This window comes from Martes martes (assembly GCF_963455335.1).
Source record: "Martes martes genome assembly, chromosome: 3".
Lineage (NCBI taxonomy): Eukaryota > Metazoa > Chordata > Mammalia > Carnivora > Mustelidae > Martes > Martes martes.
Window position 1 is genome coordinate 14,796,602 of NC_137890.1, and position 12,177 is coordinate 14,808,778.

The 12,177-nt window shown below is 49.7% G+C and overlaps 1 protein-coding gene across 2 annotated transcripts in view; it reads left to right on the forward strand.

Moving 5' to 3' along the window:
- The window catches only part of ABCC4 (ATP binding cassette subfamily C member 4 (PEL blood group)), a 250,147-nt gene that overhangs the window by 107,770 nt on the left and 130,200 nt on the right, over positions 1-12,177 (forward strand). For both annotated transcript variants that reach the window (XM_080798652.1, XM_080798653.1), the window contains exons 14-18: positions 5,085-5,181; positions 8,440-8,649; positions 9,663-9,803; positions 10,194-10,231; positions 10,769-10,863. In XM_080798652.1, the coding sequence (XP_080654778.1) occupies positions 5,085-5,181; positions 8,440-8,649; positions 9,663-9,803; positions 10,194-10,231; positions 10,769-10,863 (581 nt within the window). The remainder of the gene's footprint in view (positions 1-5,084; positions 5,182-8,439; positions 8,650-9,662; positions 9,804-10,193; positions 10,232-10,768; positions 10,864-12,177) is intronic.

Here is a 12,177-nt window from a genome sequence, read left to right on the forward strand (position 1 = left end):
AAAGAATTGGATGCCAGGTGTCCCCTTGCTGCTTACCCTTGATAACCGAGACACTGTTGATGGGCTAAGAAAGCAGATGTGCACTTTTTGTATCGAAGAACGGGACTCGGGAACATGACCCTTGGATCCCGGTTCTTTTCCTTCATCATTTTTGCCGGTGGCACCTTAGAAACGCCCGTGTGGCACTCCTGTGGAGTGGCCTCGCTGGTCTGTGCTAATGACCCTGTCGGTTAGGAAACACTCGGTGAAGCCTAGCGTTTAAAAAATGCCTTATTCCGTATCACGGTGTGGCTCCCGGGTTCTTACTAGAATCACTATGTAAGACCCCCACATGTAGGTTAACTTGAACTTGAAACCAGATCTCTAGACTCGAGCTCCCCTCCTGACTCTCACTTTGTGTCTCTGGAGTTTGGTTTCGATGGCTCTTGCTTCGTCACCACCCGACTGAAGCAGAGCAGCTCTGAACCTTTTCCGCACAGAGCGTAAGCCATCACGTGGCCCATCTGCGTGGAGTCTACGCTGCCCTGCTTGGAAGCATCGTGAGCTCGCTCTTGCTCACACGGCCTCCGTGTCTCCCGCACTTACCTTACTGTCGTTCACCTCATCAAAGCCAGGGAGCGCTTTGCACGCACTTCCTGAAGCCCTAATGTGTGCACGGAGGTAGATGTTCTTGCAAATCACGTTGCCCAAAACATCTCCATTTACAAAGGAGGACTAAAGCCAGAGGAAGAGAGTTTCTCCCAGGCCTGGAGGCTGAAAGTCCAGGCGAGGGTGTTGGCCTGAGACCTCTCGTCCTGGCTGGCTGATGGCCGCCTTCATACTCTGTCCTCACATGGTCTTCCCTTCTGCGCCTGTGCTCCCCTGGTGGCTTTCTCTTTAGGACCTTTTTTTTTTTTTTTTTAAGATTTATTTATTTGAGAGAGGCCATGTGTACGTATGATTTGGGGGAGGGGCAGAGGGAGAGAATCTCAAGCAGACTCCCCACTGGGCCCGGAGCCCAAAGTGGGGCTCAGTCTCATGACCCTCAAGACCGTGACCTGAGCTGAAATCGAGAGTCAGGCGCCTAACCGGCTGAGCCATCCAGACGCCCCATCTCCTGGTATCCTAATCTCTCCTAAGGATGCAGGTCAGATTGGGTAAGGGCTCACTGTCAAGGCCTCATTTTTTTAACTTAGTTGCCTCTTTAGATGTCCTGTCACCAAATTCTAAAGTACAGCGGGTTAAGCCATCAACATGTGAATTTTGGGGTTGTGGGTTGGGGAGACACAATTCATTTAAAGTCCTCAGTAGCCAAGTAAAGAGATTTTAGCAGAGTTAGCCGTGGGGGGCAGCTCTGGGTTCCGGATACAAGGAGCCTGGGGCTCAGTGTCTCCTCAGTGGGGTTCCTAACGTGCTCCCCCGTTCCTCCCCGCTGAAGTGTATGCACAAAATTCTTAGATCCGGAATGACGGCAGGTTCTGGAGATGAATGATGGTGACGGTTGCACAGCAGGGCGAGCGTCCACAGTGCCACTGAGAATACAGGCTTGAAAATGGTTGAAATGGTAACTGTTATACAAATCTTACCACAATTTAAAGAAAAAGCATATGGCAGTAGTGAATCCTTCGGAACATGGAGAGCCAAGCAGCTGACACTTGCCATGGCCTCCAGCTCTCTGATCTGATCTGACCCCCCCCTTCCCTTCCCGTCCTGGTCCCGACTTGATGAATTTTCCCTCAGGGAGGTGCCCTGTGGCTTTTGACTGAGTTCAGTGACAGGGCCCAGCGCTGTGACAGAGATTCCCTGCCCCGCACCCTCGGTGGTGTCAGGAGCAGCCCAGCCTCCCTACCCCTGGAGCCTCACCCTAAAGTCACGAATGTGTGTCACCCCATCCTGGGTGGGTCCACACCTGTTCTCCATCACTCTGAGAACAGATTCCACTGGCCATTGCTTTTGTGTCACTTGGGAGGAGAGAAGAAGGCATTCTCCTTAGCGGGGATCAGTGTGCTTATCACAATAGCTCCCCCAAGTTCTTCTTTGAACATGGGAAGTATTTATATAAAGTCCTCTCGCACCTTTCGCGTTTAATGGCTTTGGATATACACTTGATAGAAGCGAGCTTGTTAAAATTGTTGTTTGCTAATCAGAACCACGTTCTTTGGGGAAACGTAGGGCAGGGAGCACGAATGCAATTTAGGAAATCACTCAGCAGCAGCTGGAGAATGTTCTCAACGAGCTAGAAAATTGGACCAAACAATATGCTATGAAAGATGGCGGTTGTGTTGAGCTCAGTAATGTGAAGTGTTTTGTATTAAAAGTGAATGAATTACACTTCTCCTCACCATTAACGGTTTACTTCGGTCGTGAATATATATATCCAAGGTCATTAAGGTTTGCGAGTTTCATGACAGTAGGTTGTAAACATTGACGTGGGTTCTGCCACATGCGGTGGGGGGAGGGGTTCAGAGGCCCTTAGGTGAACGGGTTTTGGTCTAAGCTGTTCTAGCGGTGGAGCTTGTCGTATTTTAGAAAGCCCCCCCATACCCCCACACCCCCATGTCCCGCATAATCAGTTCTTTGAGTCTGTCCTGATGGGATCGCCCCACGCTGTCCCTGCTCTGTCCCAGGCCTTCACGTGCGGGTGCCGCTCCGCTGGCCTCAAATGCCGACCTAGGTCCTTTGCCCTGTACCCTGTTTGCACACATCCTCACCATGTGCCCTTGTGTCTTCCCCCAGCCCGCGGTGCCCTTTACTTAGTCCCTGGTGAGTTGTCCCCAAACCCCACCCCCCCCACCGACTCCATGGTGAATGCACGAAGGCACTGGGCACAGGTGGTTTCTGTCCCCAGAGCCGCCGCCCCTGTTATACCTCCCTGCAGGGATGCTTCGCCCAGATAGTCTCACGGTCCCTGTGTCCCTGCCTCCCAGATTGCAGCGGTCACCTTGCTTTCTCTTCGTGACACGCATCCTACCCGGAGAGTATGTTTTCTGTATTTGTTGAATGTGCCTCCCTCCACACCGTGCAGGGCATTCACTGTTTTCTTGTTCTGTGGCTGTGTCCTCTTCGCTTAGATCAGTGGCTGGCACCTCACCTCTGTCGATGGAGTGAAGGAGGGTAGTGACTCTCTTACTTGTATCCCCTCTACCTCAGCACGTGGCCCCTCTTAACACCGCCCTTACACAGGCTGAGGGTTAAATAACTTCTTACTGAATCATTCTTTTTATTTTTATCTTTTAATGGCATGACCTGGGATTTTTTACTCTTAAAAATTTGACAAATAGAGTATTTTCCTGGGGATGTTGATTAAAAAGCATAATTTAGAAAAAATTTAAAGCCATCACCTACTGGCATCATCGTAATTATATTCCTTTCTCTGTGGTGGGTGTTAGGAGGAAAATATTGTAAAACTTTCCCAGTAGCCCAGCTTGGACATAGCAACCCATCAGATTCAGTTAATACCCCGTCAGGGACTGCCGGCATGGAATTTTGAATTAAGGAGAAACAATTCCAGTAAATGCTTTAGTGCTAAGCTGGAAGAGGGGTTTACTCGGTCAGCAAACTTAGTACGGAAAGCCACACTGGGACCCGTCAAAAGGGATACAGTGCTTCTGGACACAAAGAATGGGGTAATAGTATTTATGTCTACAGCCTGGGGTCTTCTGATCTCAGGCCCAGTCTCAGAAGTGTCCCCTTAGGACTTCGCTGTCCCAAGTCCAAAGCAAAGGGCCCCTTGTGGTTAGGGAAGAGGGTGAACAGACCATTTACCGAGCGGATTAGTGCTCTTCCCATAACATGCCCTGTGTGTTGTCAGCAGCTGTATTTTGAGACGAAGGAACCGAGGTTCACAGAGGTCTGGTAGCTCCCTGACCTTGTCAGGCTGATCAGAGGGCTTTGAACTTCAGTCTGGGTGCTTCTAGAACTCTCGATGTGACCTACACGCGCAGGTGGAGTCGTGGCCCACGTTGCTGAGATTTTCTCTGCAAGGGCTCGGGGGCCCAGAGCGTGTCCCTGGGGCCCTGCCTGTGGTCAGGGGGCCCCACCTGGGCCATCCACTTAGCTGGAGAGTATGCAGACCGTAGTGGAGTGGAGCTCCTAGGGGTCTACATTTAAAATGAGGAGCAGTTTGAGGGGTCACTGTAGAACAACACCCGAGTACTGAGAGAGTTGGCATGTCCTTTGAACCATGGGATGATTTCCACTACGATTTGGGCCATTTGGATTTTCTTCTTTCATACTCCTATTGGGCAGGTTTTCAGTCCTAATGAAAGGCGACATTGTAGACACTAATTGGGGACATTGTAGACACTAATTGAGGCCATGCCAGCATTTGTCTTCTAATAGTATTTGGGGAGAAGTATCTAGAAAATGCACTTTGAAGGTGCTTGGGTGGCTCAGTCTGTTAAGCGTCTGCCTTTGGCTCAGGACATGATGCCCAGTTCTGGGTTCGAGCCCTGCGGCAGGCTCTGCACTCGGCAGGGAGTCTGCTTAGGGATTCTCCCTCTCTTGCTCTGCCCCCTCCCTGCTCTTGCTCTCACTCTCTCGCCCGCAAATAAGTAAAATCTTAGAAGAAAAAGAAAATGCACTTTGGTGAAGGTTACTGAAGACTGAGAATTTTCTTTTGGCTGGTATAGATAAATACATCATAAATCCTAATCACCTAGGAGACAAAAATGGGAACATTTTTGTATGACATAGATCCCTCCTTCTCCCATTCCTATACGGGGATGAAATAACTCGTATTTTCGCTTTGTCAGGTTTGGAATCTCAGTATTGCTTAATCGTTTTCCATCATGAAATATATCAATAATTGTTGAGTTTTAGTTGGGGGGGTTACCCTTAGCATTTGGTGGCTCCTTCACTGGACTGCTTTTTAGAATCTCTTAGCAGAGCTGGACTCGACTTCGCTGCTGATAGATGTGGAGACCTGGTGGGGTTCATTGATTGACATTTATTTGTATTTGATTTGTATTTGTGCTGGTGCTTACACTACAGATCTTTGACTCCTGTGCTATCTTAGTCTCATTGTGCTTTCAGAATGTGTGTTTTCCCATTTGGAGTACCCCCACTAACGCGGTTTCTGCATACTGTACCTTTTACATTTATAGGTGTATTTGTCAAACCTTGCACGAGAAGATCACAATCTTAGTGACTCACCAGTTGCAGTACCTAAAAGCTGCCAGTCAGATTCTGATATTGAAAGATGTAAGTAATTTCTAGAAGTCGGTGGAGCTTGCTAGCGCTCAGGTGTGTTGAAGGTGAGACCTCCCAGCAGGTCTCCTCTTGGGTTTGTGCGAAACTCCCTCTCCTTCCTCACTTCTGCATCCTGCTCTCCCCAGAGCTCATACTCATGCCTTTTGAGCATGAATCCAAAGACACATAGAAATGGAACTCTTGCATTCCGAGCCCTGTTACCCTCAAGCAGATAAAACTGCTACGTCAGAGTTATAAATTATAGCCGTTCTGGCAAAATCTTTGGGGATAATAATGCTGTTTTATCGAGAGGTTCTGTTTTCCTATTCTACGACGTAAGTTAAATTGTATTATTTGGAAATTCGAGCTACTAAGACATGTTTGTGTCTTTGTCACCTGCAGTGTATTCATAGAGTGTCCGTCATGGATGGCGGGCGTGGCTGGAAGGCTGAGGCCCCCCCGGTGGAGACGTACTCTCCAGGGTCTCGTCAGTTGCTGGTCTCCCAGCACAGGGCTTTGCTCGTGCCCAGTACTGGGAGAGTCTGTGCAGTCATAAGTCAGACCGGTCCCTGCCATCACGGAGCTTCCGTTCTTATGGGGAGAGATGTAAGGAAGGAGTTGGGTGAGGGGCGGCTGATCTCATGACTGCCTCCCTGGGGATGTGGTGCCTCAGGGGACCTGAGTGGCATGAAGGTGCTGGCCAGGCGGTCACCTGGGGGAGAGGCAGCTGAGGCAGGGGGACCAGCTGCGGGGCCCTAAGGAAGGACCTGACCTGGCCTGTTGGGGGAATGGCTGGGCTGCCAATGTGTCTGAGGCACAGGCAATGGGGAGTGTGAGGGAGGTGGGCTGGGAGCAGTGGGTTGGAAGCCACTGGGCAGTCCATAGCAGAGGAGGAATACGGTCTGAGGCATGGCTTACAAAGATGCCTCTTGACGTTTGCTGGAGGACCAACAGCAGAAGCAGAGGTCTCAGTAAAGTTCAGAAGACGGATGCCTGGGCTCAGGCGGTGTGTCAGTGTCAAGAGCGGCCATCACTAAGTACCACAAAGTGGGGGGCTTCAGCTCCAGAAGGTCATCACCTTCACCCTTCTGAAGGCTACCAGTCCAGAACCGAGGCCCCGGCAGTGTCCTGCTCTCCCTGAAGGCTCCTGTGGAGAATGCTTCGTTGCATCTCCCAGCTTCTGGCGTTGGCCAGCTGTCCTTGCTGTTCTTGGCTTGTAGCCGCGGCCCCAAGGTCTATAGCTCTGTAGTCACGTGGTGGTTGCTGCGTCAGAACTCCTCCTCCTACATCCGCCATATTGGCTTTGGGGTCACCCTACTCCAGTATGACCTCAGCGTCATCACATCTACAAAGATCTGTTTCCAAATTAGGTCCCATCTGTAGGTATCCTATTTGGGCCTTAAATGTATTTTCTTGGGCAGGGGGCACCCTTCAACTCCCAACAGCCAGCATGGGGTTGGGGGGGGGATGGAAATGAGTGAGAATTTTCTGACCTTGGTGGTGGTTTGATGTTTCACTCCTTGGCATTTTTGCCTGAGAGCCTGAGCCCCTCGGTCATTAACCCTGGTCTGCTGCCTCAGGCCCTTGGTCAGAGCCTTGCTTCCTCAAACCAGGTTCTGCTCTATGGAGGAGGGCAAGAGCGCAGAAACTGCCTCTTTTGAAGCAGTTCCCCGTGTTGGCTCTTCTGCGGCCCTCCGGGACTAGGAAGCTCCGACTGCCCGATCTGGAGACACTTCGTCTCATGCACAGAGGGCAGAGGGCAGAAGAGAGTCTGGTAGAACCCCAGTGTGGGCAGGATTATTGAGGACAGAACCAGGGGGCAGGAGAACAAGCTGGACAGCCAGTCCCCTCACTGCTGTTTTCTGAGGACCACACTGCCAGTTTCAGTACTGTCAGACCACCCATTTGTCCACCGGTGAGCTCCCCTGGATGAGTTGGATCCCTCCCTACTGTTCATCTGGTCCCTCTCTTGCCGCCGAGCAGGGCTGGCTGTCCTCGCGTCCCCCCGGGAAATGGCTGGTGCGGGGCTGCCGACCGAGCTTGCCGTCTCCCTCTAGACCCCGAGTCGTTTCCTTGTGCATCTGTGCTTCCTGAGTCAGAAGTGGTAATTTCATTAAACAAGGCATATGAATTTTGCCTCCCAAATGGAACAAGACACACACTATATCATGAATAATTTTTTAATTCTCCAGGATCAGACTGGTTCCCAAAAGCTTCATTGGGTTTCTTTCTCAGTGGCCCGCGTCAGGGCACGGGATGGGCAGGGTACCAGCCGGGGTCCCGGGCGACCTCCGCTCTCCTGCCTGCCGTCCCCTGAGCCTTCCCTCCTTTGCTTTGTTTGGCTCCCTGAGATTTCGCCCAGGATTTTGTCTGCCACTGAGTAGAACCGCTGCGTATTCTTTTCTGGGGTTGAGAACCCACGGAAGACACCGGCACATTATTTCCTGTGACTTGGTAAGGAAGGGAACTGTGCAGTGATGTGTCACGTGGGTTTCAGGAAAATTATTTGATTTGTTGGAGCTTAAAGGAGTTGCTTGATTTCGGAAAGCCTAGTTGGCTGCTGGCGGTTGGCACTTCCCAAGCTTAATTTTCATGCCTTTGAGTGTGTTGACTCTGGCCTAGGGTTTGGTTTGTTCGTGACGACAGAAACCAACCCCCCTCCCGTCAAGGCATTAGAGTCACCCCAGTCAGATGGTCGCCTGTGTTAATGACTTTAGCAGGTGGAGTATTGAATTCTCAGTTGGGAGCTTCCTGAGTTCGTGGGCTGCTGTAAAGACGACCTCCCGCATGTCCAGTCTCAGTGTGGCATGTGATACGGTGGCCATGGCCAGCAGAGAGTCGATGGGGGACTCTGACCGCGCACAGGTGACCACATAGTGTCAAGCTTTGTTCTTCCCTAGAATTCCCTCCCCGGTTTGACCTTGTTCTTTTAAACCCACGACACTTGCCTCATTTTCCATGTCTTCTAAAAAGACTGTACTGGTATTCCCGCCAACATCCGTACTTTTTACTTCTTTAAATGCCTGTGGTAGTTCGTGACCTCCATCCTTAATGTGGGGTTCCATGGCACCTACCACGCGGTTTGACAGAGAATAGGATATTCGGTTCTGTGTCGAGTTGCACCCCATGTGTCAGCCAGAATTCCAGGCCCAAGGGTAATTCTCTTCTGAAAATGGTGATTTAAGACCAATTAACTTTTTTTGACTAGCGTTAGATGAGTGTTATCAAAGGCACGTGAACTCCTGTCAAATTCTTTTATTTTTATTTTAGGGCAAGATGGTACAGAAGGGGACTTACACGGAGTTTCTGAAATCTGGGGTGGATTTCGGCTCCCTTTTAAAGAAGGAGAACGAGGAGGCTGACCAGAGCCCTGCTCCAGGATCTCCTGTCCTGAGGACCCGGAGCTTCTCCGAGTCTTCCGTTTGGTCCCAGCAGTCGTCCGGACCCTCGCTGAAAGACGGCGCGCCGGAGGTCCAGACGGTGAGTTCTCCTCTCGCCGCGGGCCCTGGTCCTGTCTGCTCTCGGCGTCCTCGCGTGTCTTCATTCTGCTCCGCGCATGACCCCTTCCTTGGTCCCAAAGTGGATCCTACGGTTCCAAGGCCTTATTCCACGGACTTGGTAGAATTAAAATGCGATGAAGGGAGCAGGGGCCTGATCCGGGCTCTCCTTTGGGTGTCGGATGGAGCACGTCAGGGGGCTTCAAGTTCCAGATCCACACCTCAGCCATATCTGAGACCACAGAGGGCCTCAGACACCTGAGGACATCCTTGGCTTCTGTGAACCTGCAGAGCATTCTTTGTTCTCCACACAGCCACGCGGAAATGCCCTGCCTCTCCCTTAAAAATACGCACAGATGGTCCTCAGTATCCAAACCCCCACAATCCAGTTGTAGGAGCCTGGATGATCCTGGTAAGGATGCAGACGAGTCCTGAGGGAGGACTCACTCTCTGAAATTTAGGAAGCAAAGACCACGCGCTCGCCCCGGTATCCCGATGCCCGTTCCTCTTGCCGTTTGAACTGTTTTCTGTATTTGGCTCATATCTTGAGCTCCTGCGATCTTTTGCGTTTCCATCCCTGAGGGACACCAGTGATCTGTGGTGATACGTTAGCTCCACAGCATCTTGTGTATTATTGTGGAATAAGCTTCTGCGTTTATACGTGAATCGGGGACATCGTACCTGCGCCGGAAGTCACGATGTTCCCCTTTCAGTGAAGTGAATGACCTCGTACAAACAACATTTCCTCTTTGCTCATAGATCCCTAGAAGTGGGATGGGTGGGTCCCATGGTGACTGCGTAGATGGTTTGGTGAGATCCTTGTACACCCTTCCCCTGAGGACGTGTACCATTTTGCGCCCCTCCCAGCTTGTAAGACGGGCCTCTCTGCTCCTGGCTTTGCCAACAGAGCGCACTGTGGAACTTTTGAAGTTTGGGGGTATGTTGTACAAAATTTTGTCTCTTACTGCCTTCCCCCCCCCCCCCTTCCCTTCTCAGAACGAGAACACACTGGCTGCTGTGTCCGAGGAGAGTCGTTCAGAAGGAAAAGTCGGTTTTAAGGCCTACAAGAATTACCTAATGGCCGGTGCTCACTGGCTGGTCATCGTGTTCCTCATTCTGTTAAACGTCATAGCTCAGGTAAACAAGGGCATTTATTTTGTTTTGTGGCCTCAGCCTGGTACAGCTTACGCTCTCTCTCTATACTCTCATTACTGTATTTTGCAGTCCACTTGGATTTGCCTTGAAATGTGGTATCTTAGGGGACAGAGTAACTGACTTTTACTGGTGACAATGCGTGGACAATGGCAGAAAGCTTCTAGGGGTTTAAAACAAAAAAGGATGTCTTTTAAAGATTTTTAAATGTAACGTGCACTCACTTGCCATGCAGTTATTTGGGGTGTTGGGCTTGGCGAAGACCAGAGCTGGAAGAACTGTGTCCGTTTTCCAGGGCCTTTTGACGGTCCCTTTGGGTGAGGGAGAATGTTGAGATGCTAAGTGGCATGTGATCTTTTCGCCTCCCTGTTCTAGGTCGCCTACGTTCTTCAGGACTGGTGGCTCTCCTACTGGTGAGTTGCTTCTGGTCTCCTGCTCGGGGCCACAAAGTCAGGCAGCCTCCTTCCCACAGAGTCGGGCAGAAGCAGGGTTCGTTCCGCCTCCTGTCCTGATCCTCCCTTAGTTTCCCCAAAGAGGAAGAAAACTCAAGTTCTTGCTGGTGGAGTACGGCCCTCCCATAGTCTCTCCCCTTGTCGGATCCTCAGACAGTTTTGAGAACTGATAGTTAGTTTGAGACACAGTGAGAGAGGGAACATAAGTAGGGGGAGTGGGAGAGGGAGAAGCAGGCTTCCCGCAGACCAGGGAGTCCCACTGGGGCTCGATCCCAGGACCCTGGGATCATGACCTGAGCCGAAGGCAAATGCTTAACCACTGAGCCACCCAGGTGCCCCTGAAAGTTGAATTTTTATAAGGTAGATGTACCCGGGGCATGGCACACTTTTCCAGCATAAATCGTCTCCCAAATTCAGGCTAACTTTTTTTGTTTCTTTTTGTACTTATCTAAATTCTATCTCTAGTTGAATATATTTTTTTCCCCCTGTTTCCCACAGGGCAAATGAACAAAGTGCCCTGAATGTCACGGTAAATGGAACAGAAAATGTCACTGAGAAGGTCGATCTTGCCTGGTACTTAGGAATTTATTCAGGTAAAGTTTAATCATTCGGTGTATTATCCGGGAGTCTGAGGTGCTTACAATGAGCCTGTGTGAGTAACTAGGGCTTCCAGGAGTAATTCAGTAATGTCTTAACAGATTAAGAGTCTGAGTCGCATTTACTCTGTGAATTAATTAGAATAATTATTTTTAAAATCTACTAGAAGAAAGAGGTTGAATGAAGACTCTTAATTTGCTCTGTACTGGATTTTGGAAGTTAAACCAGGATTGAGCATTCAGAAAATCAGCCACTGGAAATTTGTGGCTATTGTCTATTCTAATGGGTTGCTTTAGCTAAATCTTATATCATTATTTGGATGGGCAAGGGGATTAGAAACGGATCCCCACCCTGTGGTTCGGATTGTTCCAATTCTGTCTGAATAAACCCCTGGCTTTTATTGAACTTGGATGAAATCCTCTGGCAGCAAGGTTCCCCCACATAAAAGCATTATTCCCTCGCAGGTATGCAAAGCTCCCATCCCCACACTGCTCTTCTCTTGGGCTTCACTAATTACTTAAGAGAGAAGCTAAGCAGGGAAAAATCCTGTGTCTGGGAATTAGGATTCCTTCTCTTTCTTACCTAGAGATCACAATGTTATCGCGTCCCCAACTGTGTGATTAATTTAACATTTGGCTTGCCAGACTAATATTAACACAGCACTCTGTTTTCACAAGAGTGCTTAGAATATAGGTGGCATCACATACTTTTTAATGGAAAGCCTCATCTAAAATTTTAAATATTCTCACCGGAAACGCTCGTACAAGCTTTCTGCAAAGATAGAGCGAGTGATCTTTGTGAAAACCTACTCACTGAAATTTGGTATTTATTTCGTTGAGCACTCGCTAAGAAACCCTGAACACATGAGCCGTTTACCTTCCACGTTGGTGGGGCACGAGGGGCCCGGAGGGAGGAAGGAACGGTTTACTGCACATTCAAGTGGGATGGGCGGTGGGGGGGAGTGTGTGCCCAGGAAAACGCCTGTGGACAGAGTTGAGGCATTGGAGCAGCTCTGAGCATGTAAACAACAGTGAGGTGTCTGCTGAAGGGGAAAAATGCACTTGATAGGGTATTTTTTCTCAGAAGTTACCCCCGGTCTGTTTAGCGTTGGGAGTTCAGGAGATAGGTACTCATGTGTGTCCATGATAAAATCCATAATTTAAATGATTTTGTTCATTTAAAGATGCTTCGTGTTTTTGTATAAAACACTTGGGGGGAGAGATTATTGCTCACTGAGATGATTTCATGCGAACCCAGAATTTGTATTTTCTTGCAGTTCAGTTGAGAGATTTTCTGCTTGTCACTTAATA